The sequence below is a fragment of the Poecilia reticulata genome, chromosome 7, assembly GCF_904066995.2.
Source record: "Poecilia reticulata chromosome 7, P_reticulata-male-v2, whole genome shotgun sequence".
NCBI lineage: Eukaryota > Metazoa > Chordata > Actinopteri > Cyprinodontiformes > Poeciliidae > Poecilia > Poecilia reticulata.
This window is the reverse complement of record NC_088836.1, coordinates 33,446,295-33,467,577: the sequence shown is the minus strand read 5'-3', so window position 1 is coordinate 33,467,577 and position 21,283 is coordinate 33,446,295. Positions and strand designations below refer to the sequence as shown.

The 21,283-nt window shown below is 44.5% G+C and overlaps 2 protein-coding genes across 5 annotated transcripts; both read right to left on the bottom strand.

The window, feature by feature from the left end:
* Positions 1–79: 79 nt before the first annotated feature.
* LOC103468077 (protein NDRG3-like) lies at positions 80–8,300 on the bottom strand. Of its 3 annotated transcripts, XM_081609402.1 has the most exons (17): positions 8,142–8,300; positions 7,609–7,663; positions 5,139–5,220; positions 4,992–5,024; positions 4,780–4,885; positions 4,579–4,699; positions 4,256–4,318; positions 4,100–4,160; positions 3,934–4,020; positions 3,803–3,859; positions 3,610–3,713; positions 2,977–3,042; positions 2,848–2,899; positions 2,640–2,687; positions 1,748–1,783; positions 1,619–1,670; positions 80–982 (listed from the first exon to the last, which is right to left on the bottom strand). In XM_081609402.1, the coding sequence occupies exons 3-17, from the start codon at positions 5,193–5,195 to the stop codon at positions 915–917; spliced, it is 1,011 nt and encodes a 336-aa protein (XP_081465528.1). In that variant the 5' UTR covers positions 5,196–5,220; positions 7,609–7,663; positions 8,142–8,300; the 3' UTR covers positions 80–914. The 3 variants fall into 3 exon arrangements, with proteins under 3 accessions (XP_081465528.1, XP_017161321.1, XP_008413149.1); XM_017305832.2 differs by lacking the exon at positions 7,609–7,663; XM_008414927.3 differs by lacking the exon at positions 7,609–7,663 and having other exon boundaries at positions 5,139–5,234; positions 8,142–8,299.
* Positions 8,301–10,134: 1,834 nt separating this feature from the next.
* LOC103468079 (PHD finger protein 20-like) lies at positions 10,135–21,008 on the bottom strand. Of its 2 annotated transcripts, XM_008414933.3 has the most exons (19): positions 20,750–21,008; positions 19,955–20,034; positions 19,303–19,474; positions 18,714–18,798; positions 17,857–17,930; positions 17,547–17,781; positions 17,393–17,476; positions 16,908–16,967; positions 16,414–16,603; positions 16,232–16,341; positions 16,036–16,155; positions 15,847–15,915; positions 15,627–15,766; positions 14,527–14,626; positions 14,255–14,450; positions 13,758–13,926; positions 13,078–13,315; positions 12,816–12,991; positions 10,135–10,622 (listed from the first exon to the last, which is right to left on the bottom strand). In XM_008414933.3, exons 2-18 carry the CDS (start codon positions 20,032–20,034, stop codon positions 12,855–12,857), a joined length of 2,259 nt encoding a protein of 752 aa, XP_008413155.1. In that variant the 5' UTR covers positions 20,750–21,008; the 3' UTR covers positions 10,135–10,622; positions 12,816–12,854. The 2 variants fall into 2 exon arrangements, with proteins under 2 accessions (XP_008413155.1, XP_017161373.1); XM_017305884.2 differs by having other exon boundaries at positions 10,135–12,991; positions 13,767–13,926; positions 20,750–21,007.
* Positions 21,009–21,283: the final 275 nt, after the last annotated feature.

Genomic DNA, 21,283 nt, shown 5'->3' with positions numbered 1-21,283 from the left:
GACTCGATCAGCAGCAGAATCGTTCCAGGTTTGAACCAGGTTTGGTTCTGGTTCTGTGGTTCTGAGCAGTGAGGAGTCGTTGATTTATTTCAGCTTTATTTCATTACAAACTACAGAAACAAACATCCAGCAGGTTTAGAACCAGAGCAACAGGAAATCCAAACCACCAGAACCGCAGCAGGACCCGGTTCTGCTCAGGGTACCACAGGGTTCTGAGCTCCTGAAGGACTCCCATTAACTCAAGAGAGTGGAACAGAACCGGATTCTGGGGCTGTTGGTGTCTTCAGTAGAACTGAACATCGGACCCACAGAAAGTTCTCATGCTACGACTCGGCATGCTGACAAACGGACTGCAGAGATTCTGAGGGAAGCGGGTCGATCCGACCCGGCAGTACCAGAAACAAGTTCTGACGGAGCAGATGAAGATGAGTTCTGGTTTCAGGCCAAGCTCCGACTCAGAAGCAGAACCAGTCTGGTTCTGGAGTTGAATCGGACCTCCCCTCAAGCTTTAGTTCATGAATGAGTTTCAGGAAGTGGAACTCCTTTAAATATTTAACTTCCTGAAGGAGTCGAGTCCATCGGAACCGAACAGAACCAAATATCAACGACAAGTAAATATCAAAAAGATTGGATCAGAACCACAAGAAAGAGAGAAAAATGTCTGATCCAAGAGAACAAGAACCACAGAACAACGGCACCTAAACTCCACGAAGAGAGAAACGCGTTACCATGGTGCCCACGGGAACAACAGACCCGCACCGGTCCGATGTCCAGCCTGAACTGGACTCTTCAGGAAGAACTCTGACAACTGGAGGAGGAGCAGAACCAGAATCGCAAGGCCGGCGCCGCCAGCTGGATGGTCTGGACCTCAGCTGCGCCCCCTGGTGGGCGTCGGTGGCGCTGCAGCGCCGGACTCACATTGGGGACGCAGAAGAGGCGCGGCTTCTGGAGCGGATCAGACGGGTCATACCGGCCGCGGGCACTGGGGGCACGGGGGCAAAGGTCAGAGGATCCAGCAGGAATATTACAAACAAGAAAAATAAAATCTAATCTAACTAAACAAATTTGGAGACGGAACCTGCTGTTCAATTCTGGAACAATGTCAGGTCGTCTCACTCACACACACACACACACACACACACACACACACTATTTGACTGCACCAGGCCAGTCAAAGAGGTTCTCACTTGTTTTGTGTGATCATCGCAGCGTCTAATACAGGATTTACAAACTTTCTGTCGGGGGAGAAATCAACACCATGTAGAGACCAAAGAAATATTTCTAAAAAACTAAAATCCCCCGAAATGTTTTCTTTACCTACTCAATAACAAACTGAGCAGAAACTATCTGAATTAAACTCACCTGATTTTTTTTGTTGATAATATATTCAACACCTGACAGCAGAACAACAACAACAACCTTTTTATATCTAATATATTATTGATGATTAGTAAATCATCAATAATCCCCAGATCAGCCCTACACTGCATTAATTCCAGCAGAAAGCTTTTCTCATGTTAGGACTTTCAGCTGTATTTGTAATGAACATGTGAGACGGGTCAGGATAAAAGCCTGTAAACCAGCTGGGTGTGAAGCCGACATGCAGATAGATACTCACTGTATCCCATTCCCTGGACGAAGTACTTGATGGCCTCGGCTAACTTCCCAGGCTGAACAGAAAAAACATTTTGTTTTCATTCCACACTGAAAACTGACCCAGGAACTCCGGTGTTTATCTGAAACTCACCTGAACCACCTGAGGAAGCCCCCCACAGTCTGCCATCTAGTGGACAGATAAAGAATGACATCATTATGAGAGACCAGCTGGTTCCGTTTGGTTCATTCGCTGTGAAAACGCTGAACTGTCGGCTACAATCACACCGAGAAATCAGATAACAGCAGGCGGATGTGACATTTATGTGTTTAAAATAAACATAAATTATCTTAATTCTAATCAGCTGGGTGGTAAAAGTGGCATTTTGTGACACTTTTGGCTTTCCTTAGTGTGGAACATAATGTGTTAAACACAATTTGAAATTAATGCGATTAATAAAACTTGGTCTCAAACTTTTCTTGGGAAAAAATAACATCTGAAAAACATGCAGGTTCATCTTTTTCATACACTTTGTACATTTGTCTCAAAATGTATCTTTTGATTACATTTATTAAAGTTTTTCAAAATTAAAAATTTTGAACATGTTTGCTTGCAAAAATATTGGAACAAATTTCTCTCCATAAAAAACTTAGAAAAAGTAATAAAACAAAAAAAATGACGTATTTAGTAAAGAATGTAGAAATATGAATATAGCAAATAATCAATCAATTAATCACATTATAAATGAAAATGAGCTTGATAAATTCCATTATGGTGATTAATAATTTTTAAGGAACATTTTGTAGGCAGAGACATCATAATCTATTTTATTTATGGTTTCTATTTCTGTCTTATTTATTATTTTGGGTTGTTTTATTTTGGATAATTAAGTAAACAGTTCCAGTATTGTTCTCTGAGAGGGCGAACCTCCTTTGTTATGCCAAGTATTAACATATTACTTGGAAATGTTCTAAAAACAACATCATCATTTATTGCCATAATTAACAGACGCTGTCATGGTAACAAGGCCTGAACAGGTGGATACCTTCAGCAGGGTGGTCATAGTGGGATCCAGTCTGGAGTTACAATCCACCTGCACAACAAACAAACAAAACGTTCTTAAAATGACAAAAATCCAGAAAAATATGATTAACTTTTAAAATAAGAAAAGGAAATAAAACTAAATATAAATACTGCAGACAGACGACCAATCAGAGAGCTGGATTCGAAGGAGGAAGAGGATGGAGACTCACCACGGCGTCCACAGCAGGTGATATGTCTCCGACCACCAGCAGAGCGGGACACCTGAGGAACAAGCAGCCAATCAGAGCGGCTGACAGGAACCGGGCGACCAGGTGAGTTCGAGTTGGGGGCGGAGTTACCTGAGCGTGACGATGTCGCCTCCAGTGAGACCAGGGATGGGTCGGTCTACGTCCATGTCAATACGGCTGATGCACACGCGCACACACACACACACACACACACACACACAGAGGGCGTTAACTGCAGCATATATGTTTTTACATATTAATATATTTAATAAATATATGAGTACATCATCCTCATGTACTTGGTGCTAAATGTTGTGATGGCGGAGAAAGAATTTCATCTGCCAACATCATGGTGGCCATGCTAACTAGCTTTAGCATTGATAAGACCCGCCTCCTGGCCCTGATTGGTTGTTTCTAGTTAGCGCTGGGAGACGGCAGAGGGGCTTAATTTTTCACAGATCACCAAACTGTCTCAAAATAGTGAGAGTTTCAACAAATCAGTAAAAAAAAAAAAAATTCATAAAAATGACACAGTGAAGCTTGTGAAGATAAAAAAAAGTCACTTGAGTTTTGATTTGAACATTTTCTCTTAAATGCTAAATGTTTATATTTTTGTTCAGTTTTGGGTTCATGGATGCTCTGAGTGTTACCAGTTGATTACTGAATGAGTTGCTGATTACTTTACTGATTGATTAATCCGGATTAATCGTCTGAATTGACAGGAAGTGAGTGGCGGAGCCTCACTTCTCATAGCTGCTGAAGAACAAGGCCAGGTTCTCCTGAGGAATGTCCTGAGAGATGTGGAGTCTCAGCGTCTGAACGATCTCCTTGTTCTCCAGTAACTCCTCCTGCTCACACACACAGAGATAAAGTGCTGTCTGTACATGCTGTGGGACATGAGGACATGAGGACATGAGGACGGTGCGGTGTCCCTCACAGAGGTGAAGTGGTGTGCCATGATGTTGTCCACCAGGCTGCTGGTCCAGCTGCTCAGCTGCAGGAAACAAAATGGAGGCTCAGTTTGTGTCTCTGCTTCGCTCGTTCGCCTGGGTCTGGGGAGACGGTTACCTTGGAGGCGGCCCAGTCCACCCAGCCTTTGGCACACAAATCGATGTTGATCAGAATCAAGCCTTCCACCAAGTTGGGCTTGTCCATCTGAAACAACAACTGGTTTTACTGGGAGCCGTGGGAGGAGTCAGAATGGAACTGAAAATGACTGGGTGGGTTTGATTACAGCCAGCTTAGTGAGGACGTAGGCTCCGGCTCCGACCCCGATACCGATCACACTCTTCACCCTGAAGACACAACCAGACTCAGAGTGACCTTAGAGTGACCTCTGAGTGACCTCGCCCCATCACTCCCTTCCTGTTCCAGAGGACAGAGGACTTACTGCAGCTTGGAGAGGACAGGCGGCAGCATCTCAGCCAGCTCCTCCATGGTGGGGTACTGGTACCTGAACACACACACACACACACACACACACACACACACACACACAGCTAATTACTGCTCTCCCCTCCTGACGTCACATGAGCCGCTTGTTGTAGCTCGTTCTGACCAGACAAGGGCATCATTGCACTCAGTACACAATCACTGAGGCTACTGGGTTACGGTGTGTGTGTGTGTGTGTGTGTGTGTGTGTGTGTGTGTGTGTGTGTGTGTGTGTGTGTGTGTGTGTGTGTGTGTGTGTGTGTGTGTGTGTGTGTGTGTTACCCAGTAGGGAAGATTGGAGCATTGTCCTGCTGTCCAGGAGCGTCAACATGCAGCACAGAGAAATGCTGCGTCACTTCCTGCATGTCCTCGAAGTTGAACAGGGTGTTGAAGCACGACTTGTCTGCACACAGACAGACACACAGAGACATGAGGACATCAGGACACGTCCTGGTCTCTTTCTGCAGCTCCAAATCTACTCACGGTTCAGTCCAATGTCGTGGTAGGTGAGGATTGTGGGTTGGTTGCCCTTGACGACGCCCCTCATGGTGACGTGCAGCACTCCATGCGCCGTCTCCACGTCGTGTTCCTGGACGACACACACACACTCAGACCTTTATGAAATGATAACTCTTTGCTGCCTGGTTTGAATCCTTCCACACTAATCAGATGTGAAGCCGACCAGCTGAACTCACCTTGCAGTTGACGTCCTGCAGGTTGCTCCTATTCTGCAACAACAACACAGAGAACTGGATGACAGACTGTCGCTCTCTATCAGGACTACAGGGACCATTTCAGCTTCATAGCGCCATGTCTGAGCTGTGCTAAGCCCCGCCCCTCACCTGTCCTGTGAGCAGAGGTTTGATCTCGGTCAGCTGCACGTCGTGAAGCTCCTCCATGATCTCAGTGTTTCACACCAGTCAGCTGATAGAAAAGACAGAAAAAAAACAAAACAGCTGCACAATCACAGCTCGTTTTGAAATGTCAAAGGTCACCCGCTGATCTGGGGTAAATTACAGTGTGGTGCAGCTGTTAGCAGGAAGCGCCGCTAGTGATGGGATAATAACTGAATCGGTTTAATTGCAGCCGTTTGCAGCATCTTTAAATGCGTCTTGCAGCTCAAGGGCAGCTTGGAGGAGTTCAAATGTTTCTGCGACTGAAAGACTCTAAACTGTCAGAGAACTAATCACAAACTGAGACTTTCATTGAAAATATACACAAATATTGCTAAATCTGGGAGCAGTTTATTAAAATATCTCATCTCTAAACCTCTGATTAAAATGTTACGAAACTGAAAGACGATCATGGTGGATCCTTCCTGCCCACAGCCGAGGCAAGAAAAACACAAACTGAACTCCACAAAACTTCTGATTTTCTCATAAATTATTGACTTTCCTCTGAGGAAAGTCTTTAATCTTAATGCCACAGAAGTCTGTTACCATGGCGATAAGGAAACACGCAGTGAACCGGTTCGGCTCGACTGGATCAGCACCGGTTTCACTTCAAATTCAAAACCATTTGTAAAAGTCTACAAATGTTTCAACAGGTTTGTTTACAAACAAATAAAAAACTCTTCAGTCCCACCATGTTTTCTTAATGTTTAATAAAATCTTTTACAACATCAGTCTTACTCAGCCTAAGGTTTCCAGCACAGTGAATCTGATGGAAACATGATGTGTGTGTGTGTGTGTGTGTGTGTGTATTTGATTATGATACCTTGTCAACAGGAAACTGAATAAAGCGTTTCCGATAAGCGTAGACACGATGACAGTTCAGAAACAGATGATCAGCCGTCATCCAGACCATAAACTGACATGACAGGAATCCAATGAGAGTTAAACACACATCAGCCTCCTCTGGTTATTACCCCAAAATACTTGAGTATAAAGAAACAAAAACAAATCAGGATATTAATTTAAATACATCAGGTTTCATTGGTTTTATTTTCCTTTTGTCTTGCTTAGCTATGATTTTGACTAATTATTGCAGGAAATTATTTCTGAATCTACTGGATCTTCTTCCAGTTTCAAGGCATTTATTATGTTTTCAAATTTTCAGCCCAATTCAATTAATTTCCAAATGACTTTTTTGATCCCAAAGATTACTCATAATAATTTAGGTTCTTTGCAGAGTTATTGTAGATGCTGACGGCTGTGGGCAGGAAGGACCTCGTGTAGCAGCCCGTGCTACAATAAGTTTGAAGAAGCCTCTGACTGAAGACAGTTGTTCTTCATTCAGCATGCATGGCTGGGTTAAAATGATGAAGAAGAAACAACACAACTCCACTGTGGTCTGAGTGTAAAGCTAACAGACAGCCTGACCAGCAGGAGGCAGCGTTCAGCCGGTGAGAATCCTCCTCCACCAGGCTCCACCTCCAGTCCAGAGTGGCTCCAGAAATCCTGTGATTGAGGGTTTATTTCTACCTGCTGGGGTCTGACTGGGTCCAGTTTCCCTCAGAGGAACCAAACAGCAGAAAAACTCAGAACATTAGCTGAGGTCCTGAAAAGCTTCGTGTAAATGCAGAAAAGTCTGAACCAATCAGCTGTTCCCACGCCGCTGAGCGGTTACTATGATATGCTGAGTTTGGCTTCATCTGTGCATTACGACCAAACTTCTACACTTTAGTCTCTTTTCTCCAGCAGTCGCTCACTTCAGCTCGCAGGTGTAAATAGATCTTCCATATCAGACTCCAACTGATGATAAGGGATTTAAAGTTGGATGGATTCTTACCCAGAATGCCCTGCGCTGTAGTCCACTTCCTGCTTCCAGTGTTCACATAATGCATTCAAACCAAACCAGTTCAAACCCAGACCAAGGTTCTGGCCGAATCAGACCAGGGTTTGTTTCTCTTAGTCTGCATTAGAGTTTGATTAGCGTTCAGACCTCCTCAAATCAACCGACCTTCTAGGCAAATCGTCCGCCATCTTGCTGCTACGCTCTTCCTCCATGTAACCAAACCAGCTCTAAAACTGAACCGGTTCCAAAATGACAGTTTTTCAGAGAATGCTAAACAAAATGGAAAAAACGTAATGAGATTCTGCTTCACACAGAATATCTTCAGTCAGAGGCCTCATCAGAACCCCTGAAACAGACTGCTACCTACCATATCTACTTTTTTCTATTTGATTGGTAAATTACTCCAGGATTGATGAACTGTGGTGATGAAATTCCACAGAAACAGTTTGGAAACGGCCTTTTAAAGCTTTCCAGGTTGCTCCTCCTCTTAGCTCATTGCTGATCGCTTTCCGCCCTGGCATGGTGGTTAACACACATAAAGCTTTCACTGAGGTGCTCACGACGATTGTTACTCACCTTCCCAACAGCCAGAGAAGTAGAAAGGAAGGACGTATGTACTTTTCTCTGAGTTCTAATGAATAAAAATCAGCCTTTAGTTTAAATGTAATTTAAAAGCTGCAGATCTGATGAACTGGATGTTTTCTGGCTCAGCTGTCCGCCCACAAAGAGCCACAATAGGATGGTAACGTAACCTCCACAGACAGGGAGCCTTAGCAACCAACCGTTACCATGGGAGACCACATCTCCAGCTCGCGCGTGCACACGCAGACACACACGCGCGCGCACACACACACACACACACACACACACACACACACACACACACACACACACACACACACACACACACCTGTAACTCGTAACATTGTCATCGTGTAGGCGAGCTCCAGAACAGAACCGAACCGTTCTCCAAACGGAACCTTTGGGTTACCGCTAAACACAAGCAACGATCCCCAGTGGTCAGTTAGCAGCTTTAACTCGCTAACCAGTCGTTACCAGATAACTAGTCCCTATTTAACTGACATTAACGGAGTTTTTTCCCCACTCACCGTTAGTCGGTTCACCCCAGAAGCGGGTTGACAGCCGGTTTAATCCGGTTCGGCAGCAGATAACCGTTGGTAACCAGCAGAGTTTGTGAAATCTGGTCGCGAGGAGGCAGCTCTGACGGTCGTTCTGCTGCTGCACGCGGACAGTCCGGGGCGGAGCTACGTCAAAAACCTAAACACGGGGGCGGGGCCAAAAGGGGCGGTGAGGGCGGGGCCTTGATTTGTACTTTTATTAACCTTTTGACGTTCACAAACAGATCATATGCATTGCTTCAGTTCATATCATTATGTTCTTCAATGTCCTTTATTTTTCCTTTATAGCAAAACAAACTAAACTAAATAAAGAGAGAAATGGAGGCATAAAATATGAAACAAAACAAGAAAACAGCTATAAAGGGAGTAAATTGTATTTCTTTTTCTTTTACAGAGAAAGTATCATTTTAAAATATTCAATTCCAGATTTGTTTTTTGTGATTTTACATAAGCCATTCATGTTTTTCAGGGTAAACACGTCCTTCTTGAGTCCAATAAACAAGAAGCAGTTGACTTTCAGAACTGTTTTGTATTGCATTGTGCATATCCCACCACAAAGTTTTAATCACCTGACGTTAAACAGATAAGGATTCACTTTTATATTTCAATAATTATAAAAGTGAATAAAGCTCCAATAAAGCTGGAGCTTTATGCTTATAGATGGATTTGTTTTTGTTTAGGACTAATAAAATATCTAAATACATTTACCAGTCAACTTTCCTCCATCTCAATAAGGTACATTTTCACTGATATGAAAAATAAGTGAAAAATATTAAATATTAGTTATTGTTTTGATATCTTAGCTAAAATATTGAGAAACAACATAATTTTGAAACAGCGACTAAAAATGTGAAAATGTTCAGGACTGAGTTACCGTAAATGTAAGTAGAACAGTTTGAATGGACTTCTGTTCGTTTTACAGTTTATTTCTGGTCTAAACAACACGCCTGCTCAGCACATATTTAGATCGTCGCTCAGGCAGGAAACATCGGCGTGAAAACACACAGTGGGACCGTCTGCTGTACGGACAGTAACACCGTTATTGCTGCTGACAGACCGACACAAACAGCAGGATTCAGACAGACGCCACAGCGTTATCAGTAAATACATCTTTAATTCTGCTTAATGTTCTTCAGACAGAACAACACTTTGTACAAATTAAAAATGAGTTTTTCTCATTTAGTTTCTCTGCAAATTTGCTTTGAGATCAGTTGGACAATTTGAGGTATAGTTAATAAATGTTTCATCTTTACTGATTTACTTCATCTTTTTCCAATATGTAACATGTTTGCTGATCTAAACATGTAAATGGAGACTACCATCAGTTAGCAATCTACTTCTGCAGCAAAAATGGGGAAATGTTCTCACAATACGTTATATTTAAAGCAGACGTGGCAATTTATTAAAATGAGGCATAAAGTAACTATTTCAGTCAGAAACTGTGGTTCAAATTTATTAAACTTTTTATTTTTAACGAGAGTAAAATTATTTTACAATATTAAGTACAACACAAGATATTTGTCTTTTATAACTAAGCTTTTATAATAAGTAGAACCACGTACGTCCAGAGACTTTACTGAAAAACAAACTTTTCCATAATAAATGTAATAAATTTGTTCAACCGAGTCTAAAATAATTAGAAAACTAGATCCTTTCCTTTACTTCAGCAAACGTACAAAATCCTTTTTATCTAAAAACAATAACATCTCTTCTAAAAAGAAACATAAAAATTGGGCCGATCCATTTCATTTTTTTTCTTGGTCTGCCAGTACTGTCGACTCACGTGACGAAAAGTTTGGACTGTTGTATAAAAAGACACAGAATACGAAGAAGGTGTAGAAAAGCAAAACTTTACAGAAACCTTTAATAAAACGTAGGTGAATGTAGCTAAACGTGGTCAAAATGATGTTTCTGAATTATGTTCATGGTTCAGGAAAAATCCAGACAGAAAACTAGCAGCAGGTCATGTTTCAACATTTTTATTCAATGGAAGAATCTCTGAAAAACCAAAACATTCAGCCTGAAACCAAATGAACAGCGAAGCTTCGACGGGTTGATGAGGAACATCTAGAGCTGGACGTCTAAACTACCGACAGGAGAGGAAACAGAGACGCTGCAAAGGCGTCGCCATCAGATCAAAACCAGCATGTGGAACAAAGTGTTGAATACATTTTACTGCTGTATTTTCAGGAAAAATCGACTTTCCTCTCTGAAAAACAGCCCATCCGTCTCTCTATCAAAATAATTCTACAGGTTTGTACAGTTTCTTATACAAGCGTAAAAACATTCAGATTAACATTTGTACATTTCCAAGCCGTGATGTGAAGAAGCACCAGCAGTTTTCTTCTCACTAAACTGAAATAGAGCAGCTCTTTTAGCTCAGAAAAAAGGAATAAAAAAAATGCTGAAACTGATTCTGCTTGTCTGTAGGGAAGTTCATGAAGCACCGATCTAAAAACAAAACCAAACAGAAACAGAATCTAAGATCTGGGAGCTTTTAGAAGATGATTTTACACGTTCTCTTCATCAAAACGGCTAATGTTTAAGTGGATATGACAGAACTTAAGCTGTACAGATATATAAACAGGTTTCAGTTGGAACCAGACTGTATGTAAAACACCAACATTCCTGCTGGATCTGCTGCAGACGTGCATTAAAGGCCAAATCATTCAGCTTCTGTGAAGTCAAATATCTGGAGTGGAAACTCCAGGTCAGGAGATGGAGGATTATTAATCAGCCAAACATGGATCAAGTTTCACTCAGATTAATATTTTTCATTTGGCCGACATGTTTTTATTGTTTCTGCATTCAACTTTTAGCTAGAAACATAAATGTAATGCTTTCCTTAACTGCACGGCCGTGTGATGACAGATCTGCTGCTGCAGTCGCTCCCGTTGCCTCAGACGGTGATCTCATCTTCTTCATCATCTGATCCAGGGGATCGGACGGCTAACAGAACCGCAGCAGAACCAGAACCTCCACAGTGCTTACTCTAATAAAGCTGGAAAAAGGGCCAAACGGACTGGAAGTAAAACAGCAGCTTTTCAGAGGAAACTCTCAGGAAGTCTGGAGAACTGTTGAACCAGACCAGACTAATGGATCACAGAGAAGATCCGAGATCAATTCTGCTGTCATCACATATCAGACAGACGATTCAGCTCAGATGATCCTTCATCTGTCCTCAAGTCGAACCGAGCCTGAATCTCAGAAATAAATCTGTCCTGATCCATCAGGAGTTTAATCAGGTTTATTCTGCAAAACGTCTGAATTAAACTGACCTCAAAGCTGTGCGCTGAAGCCGCCCCACTCATCCCAGACCAGTGGGACCAGTGGGACGGAGGCTGTGGCCCAGTAGCTGTGGCCCAGTAGCCCAGTGGCCCAGTAGCTGTGGCCCAGTAGCCCAGTGGCCCAGTAGCTGTAGCCCAGTGGCTGTGGCCCAGTAGCCCAGTGGCCCAGTAGCTGTGGCCCAGTGGCCCAGTAGCCCAGTAGCTGTGGCCCAGTAGCTGTGGCCCAGTGGCCCAGTAGCCCAGTAGCTGTGGCCCAGTAGCTGTGGCCCAGTAGCCCAGTGGCCCAGTAGCTGTAGCCCAGTAGCCGTGGCCCAGTAGCCCAGTGGCCCAGTAGCCCAGTGGCCCAGTAGCTGTGGCCCAGTAGCCGTGGCCCAGTAGCCCAGTGGCCCAGTAGCTGTGGCCTAGTGGCCCAGTGGCCCAGTAGCCCAGTAGCTGTGGCCCAGTAGCTGTGGCCCAGTGGCCCAGTAGCTGTAGCCCAGTAGCCGTGGCCCAGTAGCCCAGTGGCCCAGTAGCTGTGGCCCAGTAGCTGTGGCCCAGTAGCCGTGGCCCAGTAGCCCAGTGGCCCAGTAGCTGTGGCCTAGTGGCCCAGTGGCTGAGGCCCAGTAGCCCAGTAGCTGTGGCCCAGTAGCCCAGTGGCCCAGTAGCTGTGGCCCAGTGGCCCAGTAGCCCAGTAGCTGTGGCCCAGTAGCTGTGGCCCAGTAGCTGTGGCCCAGTAGCTGTGGCCCAGTAGCCCAGTAGCCCAGTAGCTGTGGCCCAGTAGCTGTGGCCCAGTAGCTGTGGCCCAGTAGCCCAGTAGCTGTGGCCCAGTAGCTGTGGCCCAGTAGCTGTGGCCCAGTAGCTGTGGCCCAGTGGCCCAGTAGCTGTGGCCCAGTGGCCCAGTGGCTGAGGCCCATGTATTTACTGGTAAGCCAGTAAACACACAGATTCTGCTGAATCTGGCCCAGATCTGATTCAAAACAGCCGTTAAAACATAAACATAAAACCATAGAAGAAGAAAGGAGGCGCCCCCTGCAGGCACTCCCAGGTATTCTGCATACAGTCTGTTCACAACTGAATAAATGAAGCTTCTGGGGATGAAAATGAAACTCTGCTGCTGGGAAAAAACACTTTGTGATTCCAACAAGCTTTAAAACTCATCATTGTGTTTTTTTTCTTTTGAAATTACAAAACAGGAAATAATTACAGTTGGTATTAACATTAGTGCAATTACAAAATCTGAGTTATAAAATGATCTGTGTTCATGTTCTGAGGTGCGTCTGTAACCGGAGCAACCAGCCAATCAGAGGACAGGTCATGGAGGTCAGCTCCAGGTCTAGTCCCTTTTTACAAAAAAGTTCTTCCAGCAGAACCGACTCACAGAGCGTTACGTTTCCACTGGCCTGCGGCTGGCAGTCGCTCAGCGGCAGACCGCCAGGCGCCGCACCGTACACAGGTCACTCAGCAGGCGCCTGATTCGCTGCTTCAGCTGCGGGAGGCGGGACAAAGGGTCCGGAGGCTCCAGCTCCCCGGAGTGGTCCAGCCAGGACTCCAGAACTGCAGGGAGAAAAATAAAAGTTTTCTCAATTTCCTCATCAGAGTGGAAACATAAATGTAAAAGCTGTCCTGCATCTGTGTGTTACCGTCCAGCTCTCGCTCGATCAGGTCCATCCTGGCGGTGATCTGGTGATGCAGCGCCTCGACGTGCTCCAGCAGGTTGAGCCGACACTGAGCCACAGACACGGCGGCCTGCCTGTGGGCGTGGCCGGCGTCCTCCGAGTGGCTCTCCGGCTTGATGCTGAGGAAGAAGCGGGCGTCTGAGTGGCTCACGGCGTTGGCGTCCATGATGCTCAGGGACGGTTGTTTCCTCAGATCTTCAGGCTTCAAACAGAAACAACAATTAGAACCAAAGACTTACACATTTTATTGTGCTTTAATGGGATGTCATGCAACAGAAGGTTGGTTTTAAAAATTTCACAAATAAAATCCTCACTCTGCTCCCCCTGCGTCTGCAGTTCGTTCCTTTCCCCTTCTTCCTCGGCTAAAAATCTAATTGGAAGGAGAACACCTGTGGACATCAATTTTAATGTCTTGCTGCAGGTTATGAGCTGGATTTAGGTCTGGACTTTAACTAGGCCACTCCAAGCCTTAAGCGGTTTAATGAAAAATTTGCAGAATGTGCGAACTTTTTTTTATCTGGTGTTTTTTTTTTTTTTATCTCTGTGTTCATCTGTCACAGAAAAACGTGAAGAACTTCATCTGCAGGAGGCCTCACAGGGCGAGAGGTTTATTTTAGTCCCTCGTTTCCTGAACCCAGACTGACCTCTCCTACCTCCTCAGACGTATCCCATGATGCCTCTGGTTTCTGGTAGCAGTGTTCGCTGCTGACGTAGCAGATGGGCGGCTCGTCCTGCTGGCCGGACGTCAGGTTCAGAGCCTCCTCCTGTTGCCATGGCGATCTCCACAGCTGCAGGTCGGGGTGGGACGGAGAGCTGCGCAGACGGAGACAGAGATGCTGAGCAGAAGTTTCTGTAGATGTGCGCCCCCTGGTGGTGCCTCTGCTATAGTTTCTGTAGATGTGCGCCCCCCGGTGGTGCCTCTACTGTAGTTTCTGTAGATGTGCGCCCCCTAGTGGTGCCTCTACTGTAGTTTCTGTAGATGTGCGCCCCCTGGTGGTGCCTCTGCTATAGTTTCTGTAGATGTGCGCCCCCTGGTGGTGCCTCTGCTGTAGTTTCTGTAGATGTGCGCCCCCTGGTGGTGCCTCTACTGTAGTTTCTGTAGATGTGCGCCCCCTGGTGGTGGGCTGACTGCTCTACTCACTGCAGCAGGCTGATCTTGAGCTGCAGGCCGCTCAGGACCTGGTGCAGGCTGTGCGTCTGGGCCAGCAGGTGGCTGGTGTGGGAGATCTTAGAGGCGTTGATCTCTGAGTAGTTCTCCTTCACGCAGGACAGGCCGAACATGTGACCCGAGATCAGCAAATCGGGTTCAGACAGGAAGCGCTGGGCCCGCCTCCAGCCTGCAGAGGGAGCAGACGGATCAGAGGAAGGTTCCTCCTGTTTTCTGCCCCTGCAGCGCAGCGGAGCGGATCCTACCTGAGGTCTGCCGGCAGTAGTAACAGATGTAGTTGTGAGGAACGTTGTCTTCATATAGACCCATGCAGGTTCCATGCTGCCAGCAGAGACACGACTCGCACTGTAGAGACACAACGGCAGAAAAAGATTCCCTCTGGGTTTGATCCATGTAAGACCATCAAACAAGTTTAAAATCACAGAAAACCTGAGTAAAAACAATTAAAGATGGAATTTATATTAGCAAAAGGAGAAGCTGCTGCTCCATAGCAGTGAATCTATAGATTTGAAAAGGTTGATGGGAAACTCAAAATAATTTCTTCCATTTGGTAGTTTTTGTTTGTTTTCAAGTTTTTACTCTAGCTGTAGGAGGTTTTTTTTGGCTTTTTTTAAAAAAAGAGTTAAGGCGCAAAAGGAGAAGTGGATAAAAGTCAGTAATACCCCTGCTGACTAAATTCTGTCGTACAAAACGATCCCATCTACTGGTGGCTCTGTGCCTTACCAGGGGTCCAAACCTCCAGAGTTCAGAGGAGAGAACTCTTGTTTTCCACTTCTACTTCCTGTTCATCACAGCCATTAATAACGTCGACACCTGATGAAAAAACGCTTTGCGTGGCTGATTCGCTCCAGATTAACGATGTTCTGACATTTATATGCCAACTTCACAGTAGATGGAAGCACAACTAATATAATTTTATTTTTTTTTGTTCGACATTTTAAAACTTCACTCAAAATGTTAAAGACACTTAGATGTAAACATAGCAGAGCTGAAGTCAAGAAGGCGTTTGGCAGCTGGGACCTGGAGGTGTGAGAATATGAATGAATGGGGCTGAGGACCAAGCCCTGAGGGACACCACTATAAAAAAAGTCACGAGTAAAAAAAACTGTTTTGCTTAAGAGATAAAAGTCAGTAAATTCACAGCCCAGAATCTGATCAATTTTACAGATTAATTCACTGTTTATTAATGTCTCTGAACCATTTTGGTTTAAATTTAATGAAATATTTCTCTTTATTTCAAAAGTAAAATATTAAAAATTAGTCAAAGTTTTCACACAGGATTTGTGAAAATATTAAAGCCTGATGCTGACTTTTTATGGACTGTGTGTGTGTGTGTGTGTGTTACCTGAATCATAAAGTCGTTCTCTTCGTCCACCTCGCACACGCACCTCACCACCTCGCAGTCCTCCGTCTCCATAGCAACGGGCCAGGACGTGTCCTCGCCGCTCTCAGCCGTCAGCGTCGACCAGTCGCTGCCGTCGTCGACTGGAAGCAGAAACAAAATCAGAGTTTTGCTGGTTTTCTGAACGAGAAAAGTGAATATCTGGAGTGTTTTCTGCTCGGACCGTGTGAGTGTGAAAGCTTCAGAGTGAGGGGCGGTCGGTCCGGCGCGTCGTCGTCGCTGCTGCCGAATCCTGCAAAAACGACGAACGCAGACGAATTTTTCCACTGAGATAATCCAGGATAAATTAGTCAGATTAATATTTAATCTGAGCGGAAAAGCAGGCTGAGGAGGAAGCCAGATGCTCCGTTACCTGACTGGCTCTTCTTCTTCTTCTTCTTTTTCTTCTTCCTCAGCTTGACTCGCAGGAAGTGCTTCCTCTCCTTCCTGTCGTGTCCTCCTGGCTTCTCCTTCCTCTCCTCCTTCTTCAGCTCTGCAGGCAGAATTCAGACGCTTGGCTCATTTTGACCCACAGAAATCCGTTTGAGAATCACCGAGCTCCGACCCACCGGTCCCCATGATGCTCTGCTCTCTATCGTCACGGCGACAGCTGCCGGTCTGGATGTCGGCCTTCTTGCTGGACGGGAAGTCGCCTCCTTCAGAAGCAGACCTTTTCCTCCTGCAGCGGCGGTAGAGACAGAAGGTCAGGGGTCACCATGGACGCTGCGGGGCTGGACTCACCTGGACTCACCTGGAGGCCTCCGGCTCCACGCCGCTGCCAACGTCCAGCTGCTGCTCAGAGTGGTAGTACTTGATGTGGTAGTGCAGCAGGCTGGCCTTCCTGAAGGACTTGGAGCAGCCGGCAGCCGGACACTTGAAGGGGTTGTGGTCCAGCTCGATGGACAGAATAGGAGGCGGCTGGTTCTTTATCACCCTGTACACTGCAGGAGCACACAGAAACAGAACCTCACCAAGTACTTTGGGTTCTGGTGCTAACATCTTGAAATAAGACAAAAAAAAAACCTACAAAGTAACTTTTCAGCAAAATAAAGGAGCTGCACTTTTAATCAATATCAGGGAATAATTGACTTAGAACAAGCTCCTTTATCTTTCTGAAAAGTTATTTGTAAGTTAGTTTTGTCTTATTTGAGCTATTCTCTGATATTTGCAATAGAAACCAGACCAGAAATACTTTTGTATTTTTGCAGTGGGGAAGATGGAGGCCCAGTGGTGGGCGGAGCTTACGTGGCTCTCTGCTGAACTTGTGCGTGGTGGGAAGGTGAGCCTGGCGCTCCATCAGGACATCTGAGGAGGAGGACAGGAACAATCAACCAATCCTTAAAGGACAAACTGATCTACCTACCTTCACAAACATCTAAACCTCAGCCACTGTCCCCTTTTGCTCTGCCGTGACAGACGACAGTATTTAGCAACTTTTTCTCAGACAAAAAAATAAATAAATCAGAATCGGCACATCCAGCTTTTCAAAGATCAGTGATCGTCCAGGAAACTGCGATCGGTGCATCTCTAACCTGGATTTAATCTGCTCTAAATGTGAAATCAACATCTGAGTGAAACATTCAAGCAACACTGGATGGAAATAAATCAGAAGCTTATGGAAACAACGCCACAGAGATATCATCAACGTTTACGATTTGTGTTTTTGACCAGGAGAAATAAACTGGAACACGAGAAGGACGACTACAACCGACCCGGAGCTCATTGGTTACCTTTGTCAATGTGGGCGGGGTTAGGAACCGCTGCCAGGGTGGAGTCTGCTGTGATTGGCTGTTTCTGATCTACATCACTTCTGTCTGAAAGACGAGGAAACAAACTGTGTTTACCTTCAACCTGAAGACAATCAGGCGTCAAGGCTTAACTCACTGTTTTCTGTCTTCTTCTTTGTTTGTGGATGAGAGGAAGAAGGCTCTGCTGTCTTCCTCTCCTCTTCCTCAGCTCCTTCCTTCTCCTCTGAGGTCTCCTCTTCTCCTCCCTTCTTCTCCTCCTCCTCCTCCTGCATCTCCTGGCCTTCCCCCTCTTTGGGGTTCTGCTCCTCTTCCTCACTCTCGCCCTCCTCCCATCCCTCGCTCCCCACCGCGCTCCTCTCCAATCTGGACCTCTGGACCACAGACAGCAGCATCAGTGAAGATGAGGAGCTGTTGGAGGAAGGTGAGGAAGGTGCAGCGGTTCTTACTTCGTGGAAAGGTTTGATTTTGGCCGGCTTCACCGTCTGGACCACGCCGTCGTAGAACCGCACCGTGTACGAGTCTGGGACGGGAACGCAGGGTTAGGACCATCACTGCAGACCGAAACTTAAAGCGTCCAACTGGAGTTACAGTTAAAAATGTTTCTCTTTTGTTCCTTTTCTCAGACTCAGACAAGCAGCTTCAGACATTCAGAACCAGATGTGAATCAGAGAAACGTCTGTGTTGAAAGATCCGACTGAGAATCAGGACCAGGCAGAGAAAAGACATTAGATTATGAGAATAAAGTCGCATGACAGTGAGTCAAAATAATGAGAAAAGGCGTAATGATACAAGAACAAGCTCATAATATTATGAAAACAAAGTCATACAACACTAGAAAAAACTGTAAATGATACAAAATAGTCACAATATTCCCAGAATAAGGTTATAATAATATGAGAAAAACGTCAAATCAGAAGGTTGATGTAATAATAGAAATAAAGTCAGAATATTACGAGAATAATGTTGCAATAGTAAAATGAAGTAGTAATTTTAAGATAACCCCAACATAAAATGTAATCAGAAATTAACATGAGGAATGTTGAGCATTTTATGAAGTTAAACTTTGTGATCAGTTTTATAAATAAGGATGATATTTAATATCAGCGTCTAATTATTAGAAGTAGCAGGACTTTAAAACAAACGACGGTTAACTTCAAAGAACGAAGCTGCTCATTAAGGAGACTTTCCTTGTAACTTTACAACTTTTCCAGGTTATATTATGACTTTATTCTGATAGTTTCATAATAAATCTCTTCTTCTGGCCCTTATGTTCTGTTGTTGAAAGGTCAAAGTTGAGTCTCACCGTCTTTGTTGACTTTGAGGATTTTTGCCGGGTAGAAGCGACAGTCGGTCCAACAGGCCAGAACTTTGGAGCCCAAAACGAAGACCTGAGCCAGGAAACAGGAGGAGAACGGAAAGTGAGGCGACTCGGCGCTCTGACAGAAACAGGACAAGACGCAGGAAACGCTCTGGTTCCTGCTTTACACGAACCCATTGGGCCGAGGAATGCTTCATGTCAGACGTTTCTCACAGTCTCTTACTGGAATAAAATACTTGCAAAATAAAATTATTATTTAGAAAATTATCATGTAAATATTTTTAAAATATTTCATATTTGTAAAATAATTTTTAGTCTTTTTTAAAATAATCACGTTATTACAACATAATCAAATGTAATATTTATAAAATAAGCAGATCTAATATGTGTAAAAATAAATTTAATTTGATAAAAAATAATTTAGAAACTTTATTATTTAAAAATCTGTTCTCATAACAGATTTTTCATATTTATAAATTAAATTCTAAGGTTTTACTTGTAGCTATAATCAATTATTAAAACAATCCTAATCATGATGAGCAAACAGCTCAGCATTAATAAGCAGCGTTGGTACCGGCTGGGCCTGCGGCGGCGTCAGGCCCTGCCTCCTCAGGCTGACGCGCTCCAGCGGACGGAGGTACGGCGAGGTCCAGTGGAACCACTCGTTGTGTCGACGGCTCCACTGGCGGTAGTGGACCAGAACCCGCTCCTTGTCATAGTCGATCTTCTCAATAGTGGCAGCGTACCTGAAGAGACGACAGCTCAGGTGATTCAAAGTCACTCAGAACAACAAAAATGATCAGCTGAACTGTCCAATTATTTACTTTATGCTTCCCATCGTGAATTTAACCACAAACAATCCTGGAAACATTATGTATTAAAAAAATGGAGAAATATTTTCTATTGTGTTCCAACATTATTATCCTAATGTTCCTGTTTAATCAGCACAGAACTGATTCTGTGTTTGGGCTGCTGTTTGTAAACTTACACAGTCAAAAATTACCAACATAAATTTGCGTTATTTAGCAAATACGAGAAAAAAAAGACATATTTTTATCATTTTTATTCATTTATTTATAAATGATTTATAAGTAAATCCAAAACAAAGCCATTATTTTACTATTTTGTTATCACTGGAAAGAGGCTGACTGGGCAGTGTGTGTGTGTGTGTGTGTGTGTGTGTGTGTGTGTGTGTGTGTGTGTGTGTGTGTGTGTGTGATGCAGACCAGTTCTTCTGCCGATCTCGGGCCTCCAGCTGAGCTCCGACCTCGAAGGTGATTCCCGACCTGTCTGGTGGAGTCTTCATCTGCCGGGAAAAGACACAGAGCCGCTGTAAAAGCTCAAACTGTTTGATTATTACGCATCATGAATGTTTGTGTTTGTATTCTCTCAGTTGTCCAGGAGATGGAGCTGTTTGTAGAGCAACTTTCTGAGTTACACACATCAAACCCCGCCCAACATTTCATCCTTTTGTTTTCCAAGTTTCTGAAAACACTTTTTATATTGTATGTGTTCATAATTAATATGTAATCGAAGACAGAAAATAAATTGAAAGTGAATACGATTAAAAACAAAGACACGCCTCCCAGCCTCGGACGCTGATTGGCCCACAGAGCTGTCAGTGGAGAACAAGACCCGCCTCCCAGATCCTCAGATATTTGACAGCGGCTAAAAGCTAATGCTATCTGTTGTTGTTAGCGTCAAACTGCAGCGAGCAGCGCCGCGGCTCCCGGCTCAGTTATTCACAAACACACGCTACTCAACTTCCACTACGCTCCAAAGCAAACGGGTGAAGTTAGTATGAGAGCTGTGCAGCTGAGCGGACTGAATCTCCATTGACTTTGAATAGATTAGCTAACAGCTAACAGTTAGCCTCAGCTGAGATGAAGCAGCTCAGCCTCAATAACAGCCTGAGCTGTGACTGCGAGCCGCTGCTGATGGAGGAGAAGCCTTCAGAGAACATCCAACCTGCCGACGAGTTGACATTCTTAATGAAAAGCAGCGACTGAGCGCCTGTTTACCTCCGGATCTGCTCCTCAGCTGCTCCTCATACTCCGACGGATGCACAGCGCATGCGCCAGGACGGAAACTCAGCTGTCCCGTAGAAGAAGCTGTAAGTGAGAGTGAAGCCTGAGGAGTTGGTGTAAACCTGAAAGCAGGGCAGCTATAAAAGCGCAGATCCTGGTTTATTTAGCTCGACCTCCTAGCAGCGTCTTCATCTCCAGGCTGTCGGTGATTGATGCGCTGCGCATCGACCAAATGAGTGAAGGGGACAGAAACCACAAGAGATTCTCTATTCAAATCAAAACAAAACCTTTCTGCCCCAAATAATAAACTATGTGCTGTAGAAAAGCATCCCTACCTTGTACCACGGTGGTGGCAGCATCATGCTGCGGGGATGCTTTTCTCCAGGGAGGATGGGGAAGATGCTCAGAGTTCATTAAAAGATAAATATTATGCAAATATTCAGCGAAGCTGTTTTTTATTTTATTATTATTTTTTGCTAAGCACTTTATCATTTTTACTAACTTTGTAAACGATTAATGCAACAAGCT

Excerpts from the sequence above, each read along its gene's own strand:
- LOC103468077 (XM_081609402.1), bottom strand. The coding sequence starts at position 5,195 with ATGGAGGAGCTTCACGACGTGCAGCTGACCGAGATCAAACCTCTGCTC. Across the intron at positions 4,700-4,779 it reads CCACGACATTGGACTGAACC|ACAAGTCGTGCTTCAACACC; the intron begins GTGAGTAGATTT and ends GTCTGTGTGCAG. Across the intron at positions 4,161-4,255 it reads CCTGTCCTCTCCAAGCTGCA|GGTGAAGAGTGTGATCGGTA; the intron begins GTAAGTCCTCTG and ends TTGTGTCTTCAG.
- LOC103468079 (XM_008414933.3), bottom strand. The coding sequence starts at position 20,034 with ATGAAGACTCCACCAGACAGGTCGGGAATCACCTTCGAGGTCGGAGCT. Across the intron at positions 17,931-18,713 it reads CCTCAAAGTCAACAAAGACG|ACTCGTACACGGTGCGGTTC; the intron begins GTGAGACTCAAC and ends TTCCCGTCCCAG. Across the intron at positions 17,782-17,856 it reads AAATCAAACCTTTCCACGAA|AGGTCCAGATTGGAGAGGAG; the intron begins GTAAGAACCGCT and ends TCTGTGGTCCAG.